Source organism: Mauremys mutica, chromosome 25 (assembly GCF_020497125.1).
Source record: "Mauremys mutica isolate MM-2020 ecotype Southern chromosome 25, ASM2049712v1, whole genome shotgun sequence".
Taxonomy (NCBI): Eukaryota; Metazoa; Chordata; order Testudines; family Geoemydidae; genus Mauremys; species Mauremys mutica.
The window spans coordinates 8,459,811-8,477,393 of NC_059096.1; the positions used below are offsets into that span (position 1 = coordinate 8,459,811).

General features: G+C 42.3%; 1 protein-coding gene across 4 annotated transcripts in view; it reads right to left on the reverse strand.

Moving 5' to 3' along the window:
- DDX42 (DEAD-box helicase 42) overlaps positions 1-14,656 on the reverse strand; it is a 32,243-nt gene extending 17,587 nt beyond the window's left edge. The window contains exons 1-10 of one of the 4 annotated variants that reach the window (XM_044999299.1): positions 14,530-14,656; positions 12,348-12,443; positions 11,608-11,644; positions 11,408-11,562; positions 9,595-9,745; positions 6,548-6,609; positions 5,039-5,075; positions 2,863-3,012; positions 2,100-2,204; positions 480-599 (exon numbers count right to left, since the gene is read on the reverse strand). In XM_044999299.1, coding sequence (XP_044855234.1) covers positions 480-599; positions 2,100-2,204; positions 2,863-3,012; positions 5,039-5,075; positions 6,548-6,609; positions 9,595-9,745; positions 11,408-11,562; positions 11,608-11,644; positions 12,348-12,355 — 825 coding nt within the window. In that variant the 5' untranslated portion in view covers positions 12,356-12,443; positions 14,530-14,656. Of the gene's footprint in view, positions 1-479; positions 600-2,099; positions 2,205-2,862; positions 3,013-5,038; positions 5,076-6,547; positions 6,610-9,594; positions 9,746-11,407; positions 11,645-12,347; positions 12,444-14,467; positions 14,480-14,529 lie in introns of those variants that run through there. The other 3 variants (XM_044999298.1, XM_044999300.1, XM_044999301.1) reach the window with 3 other exon arrangements.
- Positions 14,657-17,583: the final 2,927 nt, after the last annotated feature.

Here is a 17,583-nt window from a genome sequence, read left to right on the forward strand (position 1 = left end):
AAAACCCCAAAACAAAACCAAAAAACCACTTCCCATCTAGCCTACCCATCCTACTCATGATGCTAGCTAGGTGTGAACTGTTTCCTAGTATAAGGTTCTCAATGTGCTGTTCTTTGTTCATTTTGTGCAACACTTATTTTTAAAGCAACACAGTAAATATAAAAAGCGAACATCTAGCAGTGCCATATATTCCCCGAGAAACAGGATAATGACTCACACCTGCTACAAATCCTAGTGGGCAGGCCAATTAAAAAAAAGAGACTGGACTTTATTTACAGTTGACATTTTAAAAAGTAGCAGGTAAACCTATTTTTTACAATAAGATTAAAATAATTTGCATGGACGTACGTGAATTATTCTTCAGAGTGGCTTAATACAGGCAATCACAATTGCTCACAGCTGCATATGGACTAAGGGTCATTTTTACCTACAACTCTTCTGTTTTTAATGCTAGAGGAATAAGAAGTAACAGTACTCACCTGACACTGTATAGGAGTGGGCTGGGTATACTCAGATTTCCGAATTTGATGCATAAGCTGTTCATCAAATCCAAAATGAGCAAAACTACTGCCAGGTCTGGGGGGAGCCGCACCAGAGACCTACAAATAAAAAGATACATGTACAGTATGAAATAAAAACTTGGAACTGGAAAGAGAAAAGCAGAGAAGTCTTTACACAAAATTAAGATAACATTTTTATATCAGAAGGCACATTTTCATTTTGACAGAAATAAGGTTAACGCAGTGTAAATGCCATAAGATACAAGTTTGGAGCATTTCAGACTACAGGAACATGAATAACAGCGTAATCAAAGTTTTGTCTTGTAACTCTTCCAGGTAGATGTTGCAGGAGAAACAAGACGACTTCCTAAGTGTTCATTAACGTAGTCCATGGTAGTGTCCACTGGGGGAGTTACGGCGCACTTTGGTGGTATGCTGCTATTCACAGCCCCATAGTCCAGAACCAAGGGGCAGCATAGACAAGCCTTGAGACTCACAAACCCCTGTGTGGTAGCTGGATAATATAACTTTTTTACAAATGGGGAAACTAATGAGAAAGAGAAGTTAAATAGTCTGCCTAACTCACACAGTGATTTAGCTGGGACTCATATCCAGGCATTCTGACTCTCAGAGGTAGATTATCTCAGTTATTTTTTATTTACTGCAGAGGATAAAAAACTGCAGAACTGGCCATATACAGCATGAAAAAGATTACTGCTCTGGATTCAACACAGAACTGTTATTGCATAATGAAGGAATGAGTCTGAATAATAAATTAAATTAGGTTTCAAATGGTCAATTGTATTTAATACTTTACCATTACAAAAAAAAAATCTCAAAATAAATGACATGGAGCATCTGATTTCCAAAGGTGTCCCAGGATAAAGCACAAATGACAGAGGTCTGATTCCCTTATCAAACATTACTATAGTTTCATTTCTCCATGGTACAATACCTCAGTCTAATTCAGGAGAATGTGATTGTAGTACTTCTGTTTTTGGTTTTTTTCCTATGGCAAGCAAACTGCTTCCTTGGGAACCAGAGTTATTAAACTCCCTGATTTATAAACACAAAGCAACATCCCTAAACTTAACTATGCCATTAAAAAAAGTGTGGAACTTCTGAAAGCATATATGAATACATTTTACTTTATTCCTCTATGCATAGGTTGAGTGAATTAGACAGAGTTTTAATGTTGTTAGATAAATGAGATGGGTTTTGTATAATGTGCCTACACAAATGGACAAGCATGTTTAATATAAATGAAGGACACAGTTTTCCTCATATTTGCAGACATGTCCCGTACCTATGTTGAGTATATACAAACCCTTTAGGAAATGTAAGCTGCACTTGAAATACATTGGCAAGATTTTCAAATGTAACGGGTGGTCTTGGGGTGTCCAACATGAGATGCCTCAAAGGGCCTCTTTTTCAGGAAGCGCTGAGCACCTGCTCTCTGAATATCAGACCCCTTTAGGGTGTCTCAAGTGGTCTCAAAATCAGTGTCTCTTGTGAAAGTCTTGGGCATAATAACCACTAAAGTAATCCCAAGGGGTGAAAGTGAGGGGTCCTGGGAGTATGGTCTTGTTTCCAGCTTACCCGTAGATTCAGCTTATGTCGTAGTTCCACTATCTGCTGTGGGGTGAGGCTGCTGATTTCTTCATGCTCCTCGTAGAAGTTCTTCTCAAATGGAGGGTATTCAATCTGCAGGTTCAATTACTCACAGTTAGTCTACGAGACAGGAATCCATTCTGTACACTGGATTTTGGCAAGAAGGTTTGTCCTTTTCTGAGCAAAGTCTTAATCATCCCTGAAGTTAGCCAACAGCTGGTCTGGGAGGATGGTTGTTTATTTGAATTAATTTCAATAAAGAGAACACTATGCGGCACAGCAGTGAAATGCTGTCTACTATCATTGGCTGTACAAGAGAAGTTTGTTTCACAGCTAGTTTGCTTTTTCCAGCAGCCTTCTTCATACCACCTAAACTTCACTGAGTAGCTCTAGTCACACAGTGAAGTCTAGCTGGTGAGATGACAACATAGTCAACAATTTTTAACTGAGTTCATTCACGCTTCTTGACTCCACTACCGCCCTGGACATCCCTGACACTTATTCATCATTCTGTAAAATATGACCGTAATTTCTTACCACTCTTTTCCTTACAACTGTCACCTGTAACCCCCTAGTTCTGTTCTGCTCAATTTCCTCAAACGGATCAAGATTAATTTTATAATAACCATTAGATAACTTAAACCCTTCAATCAGGTAGCTATGTTGAGGTGCTCCACAAATCTGGCTCATTAGGCTGAGGAATACACAAATTCCTTAAGTTAAAACCCAGTAGAAGAAACTCCATCCCTACCTCTGAATGATCAATAGGTGGAAGAGGATCTATGACTTTTTTGGACGGTGCAATTGGATTCCCATCACTATCATATTCCAAGTTATCCTCTTCCTCTTCTGGGACCACACCAGCAGTAGGGTTTTCTGCCATGTAGCGAAAATAAGCTTCCTGCAGCAAAACACATCAGTAAAATCACACACAAATACAATGGGGGAAATACTATTGTATTTTTGCTTAACTGGTGCATATATTAGATGGTCACTCGCTTTAACACCTACCATTGAAGGACAACATGTTCACTAGAACAGGCTCTTCTAGTAAACAGCAATAGTAGTAAAGTCCAGAGGAAAGAATCAGAAGAAATGAAGAAAGCTGCTGTAATGTTCACTTAGTACCACAAAATGCTTTAAAAACTTTTTTCTTCTTCAAAAGACTGATTAAGAAATGTTTGTACCAAGAAATGTCACATGTTATGCTTTATTAAATGGCAGGGTCTATTCTTACATCCACAAAGACTACAGAACAAATGCTGCCGCCTTTTAAACATGGACGTTTGAACAAAAAGTCACTGTATGTTCAATTTTTTTTAAACACGCCCCCTAAAATGCCTCAAATGTTTATCTTACACCTCCTCCCACCATCCTCCAAGTGAGGAAAAGTTGTTTTGCTTCAACATACTAATGGACAGTCAACACCCCATTTCAGTGAGAAAGAAACAATTCCAAAAGAACCTTTCAAGAGAGGCACAAGTTGGAACTCACTGAAGGCATTGGAAGATCCCACCCTAGATATCTAAGAAAGGTGCACATCTATTGTAGAGACTCATTTAGCTCTCACTGTTAATCTGCAAACCAAAACATTCTCACGGGGAAATGAGTGTCTCATCTGACTTCTCAGCAAAGATTCAGGGCCAGATTTCCAAAGTCCAGTGCATGTACCTGCATGCAAATGTTTGCACTTGTCTAACTTTCGCATGTGCATTCACCAAGCCAATTAGCTGCTTAACTAACCATCTCTGCACATAATTTGCATAGTCTCAGGTATTTGCATGCATAAATTAGCTTCACTCAAATGTATACAGTTAGAGTACTTTGGTGTGGTCCTACATTACTGAAACTAAAAGAATAGTTACTAACAAATCACAAAGTATCAAATAATTAGGATTACATGTCAAATAAATGAATAAAGTACATTTTGAAATGAAGTCTCTTTTATTTATTATCTGGGTTAGGGCATGTCTACCAGTACACTTACTGCATGGCAAGCTAGGGTGTAAAACTGCAGTGGTCCAAGCATGCTGCACACTAAGTGTCCACGTGGCCAGCAAAGCATACTAGGGAACTTTTAGTACATAGCAGCAGAGTTCACCCAGAGACTTAGTAAGCAGCATGCTGGTGTGTTGCTGATTCAAACTCCAGCTTGCCGCACAGGAAGCGTACATGTAGACGTGCCCTTATTGTATTGCCTCATTCAGGATTGGGGCCCTAATTATGCATACAGAGTAAAAGCTGATCTCTGCCCTCAAAGAGCCACAAAATTTGGCTGACAAGTCATCAGAGCGACTTCCCGTGGTTCCACTGTCGCTCTGTATTAGATGACTATGATCTAAATGGAAGAACAAACTGCCTCCAGGGATAGAAGCTTGCTACAGCAACATGGCTGACCTAGCAGCTGTTGAGTGGGTAATGTTTCTGAGAAGACAGATCTCAGACAAATTTAAAAAGATTTGGTCTAACTTTCTAGAAACCTTTCATTTATTCCTAACAGATGGAAACCGAGACATCACTCTCCTCTCCCTTCCCTGCCCTCCCTTCCTTCCTCTCCCTCCCATTTCTTTTCCTTTCTGTTCTTCTCTTATTTGGGGAGGGGGGAAGGGAGGGTGTGGAAGCAATATAAATACAAGATATTACTACAACCAGTTTAGATGAGGCCAAGGGGTATTGAAAACTGTGTATTTTAAACTATATCAGCTGAAAGATCCTCTCACATACAAGTTAAGGAACTGTGAGATTTTTCTCCCAATATTCTTTATTTCTTTTCTAAAGCATCTGGAAAGGCAGGGACAACAGGGAAACTAGTAGACTCTCTCGATGAACTTCCAAGTTTGTTTCAAATGGTATTCAAGTTTTGCTTGTACCTAAGTAGTTCGATTTGGGGGGGATAAAATAGATAGAAAGACTGCATAGGAACTCACTTGGTCATCTTCCTCTTCAATGTCATCTCGAATACCCCTGGAAAAACAAGCGGAGAAACAAACTTCCCTGCAAATGTTCCACATACCCAGCTCTGTATTGTCACTTGATTAGTGCTGAGCTCCATACTTTAGTGGAAGACACAACACTAACAATATCAAGCAGCAATTAAATCAGTGTATTATCCCAACCCACAGGAGTTTTCATAATACATAAACCTGCACAAGCTTCATTTTACTTCAACTAGCATGGCTGAAGATTAAGAATTCTTTGATGTGGATTCTACTGTGAAAGTTTTTGGAAAGTGAGCATTTTGGTTTAAGTCCCTGGCATTACCAAAAGATGTTATTACAGGCCCATAATTAGAGAGGGACAGGAACCAGGAAGTCTGAATCCAGTTCAGAGCTTCCCCAAAGTCGGTGGTGGTTTGGATCCAGTGTTCCGTTTCAGGCCTATCAACGCCATGCAATATAGACTATATTAACACATTTGATGTTCACATCAAGTATCAATTTCCACTACATGCATCCGACGAAGTGGGTATTCACCCACGAAAGCTCATGCTCCAATATGTCTGTTAGTCTATAAGGTGCCACAGGACTCTTTGCTGCTTTTACAGATCCAGACTAACACGGCTACCCCTCTGATAATGGTACCTAGTTATTTCACCTGATCAAGCCAAGCTTCCACCTCGTAAATCTGCTTCTGAGCTCAAAATATCTCAGCTGTGGGGAGCAGCATGTGGCACTGCTCTTAACCCCTGAACTAGGTTTGGAAGAATCTCACTATCTATTGCAAGGTTTTGTTAGTTTATTTCTAAATTTGTCTGTGCTGCAATGGTTCTTTCACCAGATGATCTCAAAGGAGCCATCTATTCTAATAAATATGGTTTTAGACAAAACCAAACATTCCTAATCACTGGGGAGCAAATAGCTTCATCTGGGCCATTCTGGCAAGCTGGTAGCAATGCAATGCATTGCCATGCAGGGATCTCAGTTTAATCCCTCAGTATCTAGGTTTGCATGGCCTGGGATTGCTGGGCAAAGAGTACCTGAATCACACTTGGGAACAATGTCCTTTGGATATTGCTCAGGGCGGCAGTGACTGGCTCGGTAGGGAGCTATACCCAGTTTTCCTTGGCTTGTGTAGGGGCACAGATGGTTGCTGCAGCGTAGGGACTTTGAGTGCAGGGAGGGAAGGAAAGTCGTCGGTGATCCTTCCCAAATAAAATAAAAGTCTGGTTTGTTTTCTTGTAAGTGAATCTTCCAGTATATTTTGTTTTGGGGTGCCTCAAAGGATTCTGCTCAACTATCATCTGATGCTATTTTACTGCACAAAACTTTAGTCACTGGAAGGGATTCTATGCTCTGGTTATTTACTATATTTACATTACATGGATCTAAAGAACCAATTAAGTTTAATGTAAAATAGAGAAGATGGTTTTTATAAGCCTTGAAATGCTCTAAACACTCTTACAAGGCAGGATCTGAGAGATACAGAAGAGAGCTTACTTTGTATTCTTTCTTTCCTTGTCTTTCTCTTCAAGTCTCTTCATGTCTCGAGCTGCTTGATCCTAAGAGGACATAGAATTGTATCACATAACAGCAAGGATAAAGCTTGGAAAGGAAAATTCCTTATTGCAATGTTGTTTATACAAAGGGATGAATGACCTTGCAAAACATGATGATAAATCTGAAGGGGGGAAAAAAAGTCAGTCATATTGTAATAGGACCAAAGTAATCAGAGCTTGGTTATTCCATCATGCTGCAGGAACAGCACTTTTGGGATTCAACAGTCTCTCATTCCGTGTCCTATTATGCTAACCATATCATGCTACTGACTAATCCTTTGGGAGTTCCTATGCCAACGTTTTCCAACACTGTTCTTAAAAAGAGTTTTCTCCACACATCGGTCAGGAAAGCTAGCACCAACTGTCTTTAAACATAATTGCATCTAGCAGAATTGATGCCAGGGCATAAATCATTAAGATCAAAGTAACAAAAAAGCTTAAAATACTAGCTTTATTACTTACAATGAATGGTGTTGTACTGCCTTGTTAGATATTTGGCGATGTTATAGTTCATCTGAAGGTTGAAGGCAATTTGGGTGAAAGTAATCATGAAATGATAGATTTCATGATTCTAAGGAAAGGGAGGAGAGGAGCAGAATAAAGGACAATGACTTCAAAAAAATCAGATGTTAAACTCAGATAATTGGTAGGTAAGGTCCCATGGGAAGAAAATCTAAGGGAAAGAGGAGTTCATGAGAGATGGCAGTTTCTCAAAGAGATAATATTAAAGGTACTACACCAAGCTATGCTGATGCAAAGAAAAGACAGGAAGAATAGAAGGGAAAGATAGGAAGAAGGAAAGAAGCAGCCAATATGGCTCCAATCAGGAGCTCTTTAATGCCTGAAAATCAAAAAGGAATCCTACAAAAAGTGGAAACATGGACAAATTGCTAAGGAGGCATACAAAAGAACAGCATAAGCATGCAGGGACAAAATCAGAAAGGCTAAGGCACAAAAAGAATTACACCTAGCAAAGGACATAAAAGGCAATAAGAAAAGGTTCTATAACTACTTTAACAGCAAGAGACGGATGAAGAAAAGTAGGGGTCCGCTACTTAGAGGGGAAGGAGAGCTAACAACTGGTGACATCAAGAAGGCTGTGATGTTTAATGCCTATTTTGCTTCAGTCTTCACTAAAGAGGTTAAAAGTGATCAGATACATAACACAATTAATATTAAAAACAAGGGGGACGGAATGGAAGCCAAAACAGGGAAAGAACAGGCTAAAGAATATTTAAATAAGTTAGCTGTATTTAAGTCAGCAGGAGCTGATGAAATTCATCCTAGGTACTTACGGAACTAGCTAAAGCTATCTCAGAACCTATAGCGATTACTTTTGAAAACCCTTAAAGGGCAGGTGAAATCCCAGAGGCCTGGAGAATGGCAAACATACTACCTAGCTTTAAAAAGGGGAACAAAAGGACTCGGGACAGGACAGACCAGTCAGCCTAACTTCAATACCTGGAAAGATACTGGAACAAACTATTAAACAATTAATTTGCAAACACCAAGAGGATAATAGGGTTACAAATAACCACCAAGATAGATTTGTCAAGAACAAATCATGCCAAACCAACCTAATTTCCTTCTCTTTGATAGTTACTGTCCTAGTGGATTGGGGGGGCTATAGACATGATGTCTTATTTTAATAAGGTTTTTGACACAGTCTCACATGATGTTCTCATAAGCAAGAGAGAGAAACGTGGTCTAGATGAAATTACTATAAGGTGGGTGCAAAACTGGCTGAAAGGCTGTACTCAAAGAGTAGTCATCAATGGTCCATTGTCAAATTGGGGGGACATATTTAGTGGGATCCTGCAGCGGTCTGTCCTCGGTTCAGCACTATTCAGCATTTTTATTAATGACTTGAATAATAGAGTGGACAGTATGCTTATAAAACGTTCAGATGATAGCAAGCAGGAAGGGTTTGCTAACACTTTGGAGGACAGGTTTAGAATTCAGAATGACCTTGACAAATTGGAGAACTGGTCTGAATTCAATGAGATGATTTTCAATAAAGACAAGTGCAAAGAACTTAGGAAGGAAAAATCAAATGCACAACTACAAAATGGGGATAAACTGGCTAGGAGGTAGTGAAAAAGGCTCATATTATCTTGGGATGCATTACGAGGAGTGTCATATCTAAGACATGGAAGGTAACTGTCCTGCTCTACTCAGCACTGGTGAGGCCTCCGTTGGAGTACTGTGACCAGTTCTTGGTGCAACACTTCAGGAAAGAGATTGACAAATTGGAGAGAATCCAGAAGAGCACAACAAAAATGATAAAAGGTATAGAAAACTTCACCTATGAGGAAAGATTAAAAAAACAGGGCATGTTTAGTCTTAGAAAAGAAAATTATGGGGGGACCTGAGAACAGTGTTCATATATGTTAAGGGCTGTTACAATGAGAACAGGAATGAACTGTTCTCCATGTCCACTGAAGGTAGGACAAGAAGTAATGCACTTAATCTGCAGCAAAAGAGATTTAGGTTAGATATTAGGAAAAACGTTCTAACTATAAGGGTAGTTAATCTCTGAAATAGGCCTCCAAGGGAGGTTGTGGAATCCCCATCATTGGAAGTTTCTAAGAACAGGCTGGACAAACACCTGTCAGGGATGGTATGCTAGCTATACTTTTGACCTTCCTTAGTGCAGTGAGCTGGACTAGATGTCCTCTCAAGTTCCCTTCCAGACTTACATGTCTATGATTCTTTTGGTAATTTTTTTTTGGCTTTAGTCACTCTTAAATGGCTTTTACACGTATTGTTTTTTGTTTTTTTTTAATTCTCATGAAGATAATAGACACGGACTCCGATATACCAAGTACGGCCTTATCCATGTCAACATGTAACAATATTATTGTAAAAAGCACCCTGAAGAGTACTAATATAACCCTTAACCTTTTGTATATTTATCTATGTTTCCTGCTCTTGACCGGAGAGGAGTTAACACCTAAATTCATAAAGACTTAATGAGTTGGGGCTTGCCTCCACTTCAGCCATGAATGCTTCCAAGGGATCATCTTCACTGTCAGAGTCTCCTGATTTGGAATTAAACTGCTGGCGAGTGGGGGAATTCTCTGCAGGAATGTATGGCAAATCAACATTGCTGGAATCTTCCTCTTCATCCTCAAAGTATCTGCCAAGTAAGAGAGAGTAGTTTATAGCACAGTAATGGCTATAACAAGTCATGCAGTGGGTCTATTTGTTTGTAGAGCCATTGGTTTGAGTCTCTATACAACTGACTGGAGTGAATAACAAAACTTTGTACTCATCTAGTTTTTTCCGTTAAAGGACATTGAGGTGTGATACAGGTACGAATGCATTAAGGTAGTAACTGAAGTAAGGTAGGCAGTTGTGGACAACTGTTCCTCTTCCCAAACCCTCTCCAGAGTCAGGTGCTGCTACAGAGCACTATTCTTTCACCCTCCTCAATGTGTCTATGGGACTGTAAGAAGGGTTAGTAAGGAGGCCAATGTTTTCAGGATGCTGGCAAAAACCCAACTGTATCTTGTTTGACTTGGATGATGCTGGTCAGTGCCTCAGCCAGTGTCTAGCTGAGACTGAAGTATAGATGATAGTGAGCTAACTGAAACTGAACACAAACAAGATAGGGCCAGAGGGAAGCAAGTGGAGATCCATCTATCAATCACTGTAGTGTCTGACAGCCTCACAATCTTTTTTAATATGTTTAAATACGTTCTACAGACAACAAACTGAGGCATAGAGATTAAATGCTTGCCTAAGGTCACATAGGAAGTCTGTGGCAGAGCAGGGAATTGAACCCAGGTCTCCAAAGTCCCAGACTAGCCCCCTAAGGAATGGACCATCCTCTCTCTTTATAGAAGAGGCAACTTCAGACTGTTTGACAGAGGGAGTTATCTTGCTAGGGTTTGTAACATGGGGTGATTTCAAACTCCCAGCTGCTATCTGACAATCGTATTCCAGTCAGTTTACCACCATGTGCATATGGCTAAGAGGTTGTGACTTTTCATTCTGGATGGAGACTTTGCCACTGTTATCTATGCTGTTATTACCTCAAATTTAGAGTACTGCAAGTGCTCACCATGGTGCCACACCTTAAAACCACTGAGAGACTACAGTAGGTGCAGAATGCAGTGGCTCTCTTACTGAATGGGGCATCTTGCTGGGAATATGCGATAGCAGCACTGCAGGAACTGCACTGGCTGACTGGAATGTTGGGTGCTGGTTATGACCTATAAAGCCCTACATGGCCTGGGACTGGCCTACTGGAGGGATCAGCTCTCTCCTCATGCCATTCTGCCACAGCTGTAGTCAGCACGGATGCTCAAGCTGGATTCCCCTCATTATAAAAGAGAGGGGGCAGTTGGCAGGACATGGGAGCTCCAAGACTTTGGAACTTGGTCCCCCTGTTGGTCTAAAATAGCCTGAATTTGGTGACCTTTTGAACATGCTGCAAAAGACATGTTCAATTGGGCGTCTGGAGGAGGCTATGGGCATGCTTCCTACAATGAGGAAAGGGTGGAAAGGAATTTTTGTAGGTGGCTGGCTAGTTAAGTTCATGTTGAAATGATTACTTAAAATGTACTGGGATTTTATTATATCCACTAATGATGTGTTACGGTGCCTAGGTCCTTGAATAGGTATCTTATTATTTTAAATCTAAATAATTAAAATAAGCTTCACAAACAACACGACATAGAGAAGGGTATTAGTCCCCTTTCACTGAGAAGAAAACCCAGGCTCAGAGAGTTTAAGCTATTTCTATAAAACAACCCAATCTAGAATAGGATACACACAAAAAAGTAGCACAGCTTACGCATTTTCCTCATCGAAGTTTGCTCGCTTTGATCCAATTTTGTAGAAAGAAGGGAGCTGAGGCGGTGCTGACTTCCCAAACGCAGCTGAAGAGCCAGGTGTTCCAAAAGCACTATGGGACTGTGAAGGGAGTTTTGGTTCTTCTTTCTTTCCAGGGGCTATGGCAAATCCTCCAAAACCAAAGCCCCTTTTGGTGCCAGGTCCACCTTTGTTCCAGTTCATGATGTCAGCAATATCTCTGTTAAGGTCAGAATATATCAGTTAACATCCCCTCTGTTATAGTTTGCCAAACACAAAAGGCACAAATTCTTTTGACCAGGGCTTCCTAAAGTCATCTGGAGATGGATGTTTGAGAAGATAGCCAAAATCCTAGTTGGGGTTTTGTTCCTCTACTGAAAATATTAATATATTCACTTTGCATTAAAGAAAAATGAACAGGTTGCTGTCCAAAATATTACATCCCTCAAAAAGTTCTATCAATCAAAAAGTAATGTTACCAGGTTTATGGATAAAACAGTCTATCACCCGTTAACACAATGCTTAACAAACATTCCTGCCCTGTAGATTTTACAATCCAAGATAGACAAATAAACCCAAGGTGAGGACCCTAAACACAAGAACCTATGTGGGAGAAGTGGAAAGGTCAACAGAATAAATATTTTGCATTTCTATACGGTCCCATCCCTGAATGCTTTATAGCTTTGTAAATACTGCACAGCTGAAATCCAGCCACCTTTAGAGAGGAGGGCAATATCCAATTAGCACATAGCAAACCACACAACCATAGGGGGAGGGGAAATGTTGGTCAAGAACAAAAAGTCAAGCCTCACTTCTTAAGAGGTGTGCTTAGGATATTTAAGATACACACAGAGTAGACAGCACCTCAGTTCTTGAGGTTACATTTGAAAGACTCCCACCCAATCTGTTTGCACAGAACTCACTTTTCCATGTCAGCAGGATGAAGGGCTCAGTTGTTGATGCTGCTAGGATTTGACCCTGATTCCATGAAGTTTAGTATTTTCCCAATGCTTGGGCAACTAAAGTCACAAGGCACAAAAAAAAAACAAAAAAAGGGCATGACGCACAGCCCTTTCAAGTGTGTTATAGTCAGAGAGCTCCTAGTTTAGCGGTCTTATTAGACAACTCTCTGCATTCACTGGAACTCCTTCAATGAAATTAAAGTGCATAGCTAAGAGAAATAACTGGCAAATCTGAGAGTAAATTCTGTATACTACTTCTTACACAAAGCATTTACCAGTTTAGAATCTGCTCAACAAATCTAAAAGTCTAGAACATGGAGCTCACTAGGTCATTTTTGGAAAAAATCATTCCTCTGCTCTCCATGGTAGAGGCTTGACTCCAATAATCTGTTCTTCCCACTTGCACCAACACACGTCTCAAGTTTCAAACCTGCTGATATGTGACAAACATCTGAATTGTGGAACACTTGGCTTTTGTTGCTTGTGCTGTACTTGATGAATTGTAATATTTTTAAACTATTAAATCTGTTTGTAAGGATGTTTTCTCACTGTGTGAATAAAAGAAAACTGAAAAAGCATATATCAAGTACAATCAGAAACACACACTCTGTCTGGTGTTTGCAGAACAATCTGCTACACTTGATTATGAAGTCTACTCAAGTCTTTGTTATTGCTATTGATTTTTTTATGTGGATGGGGATCAGACATCACAGTGACAAGCTGCAGTAGAAAACCCAACCCTAAAGATAGACAGAGGTGTGTACAGATTTCCCCATCAACAACATTTTGGGGAAAGAGATACTGAGGACCGCATCTTCTCTGGAGGCCACCTTGCCTTTAAGAGTGGGAACACCACAGCAGTCTCCCCACCCCCAGTTCATCACATTTTAGGAAATTTACTGGTTAAGAGAAGAGAGGCTGAAACTGCATCCCCAGGGGATTATATGCTTTGAGGATTGGGAAGGGGACAGGCACTATGGCCTCCTAACTCCACAAGACCATTTTGCCTTGTGGAAGATCCTCCACTGGGTGGGTGGATGGAGAATGGGATTGCAGCAGTATCCCCTGCCAGATCATTCTGCCTTGAAAAGACAGGAAGGAAGGCACACTGCAGCCTTCCCTCTCATGAATCATCCTAAATTTGAGGAAGGAGTAGCACAACAAACTGCACCCACCTGTTCTCCCCATCTCCCAGTCAGTGATGGTGTGTATATGGGGAAAGAGAAGAAAACCACACTTCAGTCTCCTTCCCCCAGAAATCACCCAATTGGGCATGGTGTCAAAAAAGAGAAGAGAACCACACTGCACCCCTCCACCTTCCCCCACTAAAGATCGCCCAGTCAGGTACTGGGTGTGTACGGGGAGGGGGGGGGGAAAGAGAATGGGATGGGGGAAGAGAGCAGAACTACGTTTGTAGCATCCTTTCCCACAGTGGGGAAAGCTACACGCATCACCTCTCTCCCCCATGATCCAAACTTGTGGGGCAAGTGAGTGAGAATATCCTGCATCCCCCTCACCCAAGCGATTGTGCTGCCCTGCATGGGGTTGGTTGGACATTAAGGACCAGATCCACGCTACTCTGGGGGGAAGAGGGGACATTGTAGCTCAATTTGGTGTGAGTTACATACTGCCCTGGAGGAAGGGGGGCGGCTGTAGCTCGGTGTGGGGGTGAGATCCCTGCTACTCTAGGTGGGACAGGGGCTACACTAGCTCGACTGGGGATGAGAACCACACCACCCTAGCTCATCCCCTAGCTCAAGTAGGGGGGCGAGACCCACGTTGCGGCGGGGGGGAGGCGCCGCTGTAGCTCGGTGTGTGTGTGGGGGGTCAGACCCGCGCTGCCCTGGGGGGAGGGGGCACCGCTGTAGCTCAAGGGGGGGGCGGCCCCGCCCCCTCATTTTGGGGCCCTGCTCCCGGGGGCTGAGGGGGGCGAGGTCCGCGGGCGGCCCCCGCCGCGCGCCAAGGCTGAGGGACGCGGGGAGTCTCGAGCAGGGGGCGGGCCCTTTGTCCGGGGCAGGCCAGGGCGCCGCCAGCCGCACTAGGCCGCGGTCCGCCACCCGCCGGAAGCGAGCCCCGCTCACCGGGCCCCGCGGGGAAACGCGATACGGGGCCGCCCCTCGGCTCTCCCCTCCCCGCGACTCACTCGGTGCTCGGTCTCCGCTCGCTCCAGCCGCCTCTTCCCCCGTTACCGGGAGGGGGAGGGGAACGTACGTGCGTGGGCGACGGGATGACGTCACCACGCTGCTGCGTGGCATGCGCACTGGGCACGGCTGAGGCTGCGGGAGCAGATGGGCAGAGGTGACCTCTGGCTCCGTTGACCCAGCCAACCCCCATAGACTCTATAGGGATTCTCAAACTGGGGGTCAGGAGCCCTGGGGGGGGGGGTCACAAGGGTATTACATGGGGGGTTGTGAGCTGTCAGCCTCCACCCCAAACCCCGCTTTGCCTCCCGCATTGATAATGGTGCTAAATACAGTATATTAAACAGTGTTTGTACTTTATAAGGGGGGGTCGCACTCAGAGGCTTGCTATGTGAAAGGGGTCACCAGTACAATAGTTTGAGACCCACAGCTCTATTTGGTCGGATGAGGAGGCAGGCACAAACCCAGAGAGTCTCATGGATGAGTGGGACTGAGGCAGGCACTTTGAGGCAGCCCTATAGCCCCCCCCCTTCCCCTTTGGGGTGGGTGGGAGGCAGATAATAGTCCTTATAAACCTCCCCATCAGGGTGAATGTGGGACACAAACATTAACCTCTTCCCCCTTATCTCTGCAGCAGCTAGATGTCTCTCAGGGTCTGGTCTCAAACAGAGACTTCAGAGCCTGTGGCAGTGAGCCTCCTAGCCCAGGTGGACTACTGTGCTAAAATAGCTATGTAGACATGGCCTTTTTGGCTCTGCAGCCTAGGGAAGGGAGTGGGCTTTAGAGCTTGAGCTTCAGCTACAACTTCACAGTACTGTCTATACAGCTATTTTTGGAGCACTAGTAGGAGCCTGACTCTGTGGACCCATGCTGGGAGGCTTGCTGCTGCCTTTACTGTCCTGGCCCAAAATAGGGCAGTAATCTAGTGCGTCCAAATCTCAATTTATCTTGAGTGTCATGAGAGTTGGCATTTTTCTCACAGGCCCAGATCCTGAATTTACATAAATATGTGACCAAGTATCAGAGAGTTAGCTGTGTTATTCAGGATCCACAAAAACAACGAGGAGTCCGGTGGCACCTTAAAAACTAACAGATTTATTTGGGTATAAGCTTTTGTGTGTAAAAAACCCACTTCTCCATGCATCTGAAGAAGTGGGTTTTTTACCCACAAAAGTTTATGCACAAATAAATCTGTTGGTCTTTAAGGTGCCACCGGACTCCTTGTTGTTTTGTAAATATGTGAGAATCTCGGCTTTTGTTTTAAAGAAGTTCTTATCCCTCATGGTTGCAAAGAAATGTGAACCCTAAAGACTTAAAACTAGAAGGCAAATGAAAAGACACAACAGCGATTTAAAAAAAAAAACTTGATTTTTGATGCCTGACTCATGATATTAGACAGGTAAGCAATACTGAATACTGTTGTTTTTTAAATAATGAGAGTAGGAGAACCCACAAGACTTTCTATCATTCAGCCTTGACTTAAATAATAATAATAATATTAACTTCCCTTTATGGACTGATATGATTATTGCAGGGCAAGCCAACAATATTAATAAATAATGAATTAATTATAATAAAAAATAACCCCTAGCTGTTATAGTCAGATTAGGATCTCTACACACACACAAAGACACTCCTGACCAAAAATAGGAGGGATGAGGAGCAATTATGTTGCAGGAATAAATTTTGCCTACCACACAAACCGGTGAAAATAGATTAAAATCATAGTGATTTATTATTCTGTCCTATAGATTTTCAAAGTGTTTTTACAAACTTTACCTAATTAAGCTCAACAGAAAATGTAACTGAGAGATTTTAATAAATGATGAGCAGGATTCTGCATGGTAAGGCTACCACCTATCTTTGCTGCTGGTGGGTGTCATCATACTTCTCTTTGGGGATATATTACATTCCCTGATCAATGAGGGAGTCAACAAGCATGTGGACAAGGGTGATCCAGTTGATATAGTGTGTCTGGACTTCAGAAAGCCTAACTAAGCAGTCATGAGTCAAAAGGTTGTTACAAGGAGGAGGGACAAAAAATATTTTTCTTAACCTCTCAGGATAGGACAAGAAGCAATGGGCTTAAATTGCAGCAAGGGAGGTTTAGGTTGGACATTAGGAAAAACTTCCTAACTGTCAGGGTGGTTAAGCACTGGAATAAATTGCCTAGGGAGGTTGTGGAATCTCCGTCATTGGAGATTTTTAAGAGCAGGTTAGACAAACACCTGTCAGGAATGCTCTAGACAATACTTAGTCCTGCCATGAGTGCAGGGGACTGGACTAGATGACCTCTCAAGGCCCCTTTCAGTCCTATGATTCTATGAGATAAGAGGGAAGGTCCTCTCAGGAATTAGTAATGAGATAGGAAACAAAGGTCAATAAGGGAAATAAAGGGTCAGTTTTCACAATGAAGAGAGAGGTAAATAGTGGGGTCCCCCAAGGATCTTCAGAGATTACTGACAGGGGGTTACGATAAAAGGCCAATAGAATCATAAATGGTATGGAGAAAGTGAATAGGGAAGTGTTATTTCCCCTTCACATAACACAAGAACTAAGGGGTCACTTAATGAAATTATGAGGCAGCAGGTTTAAAACAAATAAAAGGAAGTACTTCTTCACACAACTCACAATCAATCTGTGGAACCCATTGCCAGGGGATGTCATGAATGCCAAAAGTATAACTGGGTTCACAAAAGAATTAAATACATTCATGGAAGATAGGTTCATCAATGGCTATTAGCCATTATTATTATCAATGGTCAGGGACGCAACCCCATGCTCCAGATGTCCCTAAACTTCCAACTTTCAGAAGCTGATCCTGGATGACGGGATGGATCACACGCAATTGCCCTGTTCTGTTAATTCCCTGTGATAGATTCATAGATTCTAGGACTGGAAGGGACCTCGAGAGGTCATCGAGTCCAGTCCCCTGCTCTCATGGCAGGACCAAATACTGTCTAGACCATCCCTGATAGACATTTCTCTAACCTACTCTTAAATATCTCCAGAGATGGAGATTCCACAACCTCCCTAGGCAATTTATTCCAGTGTTT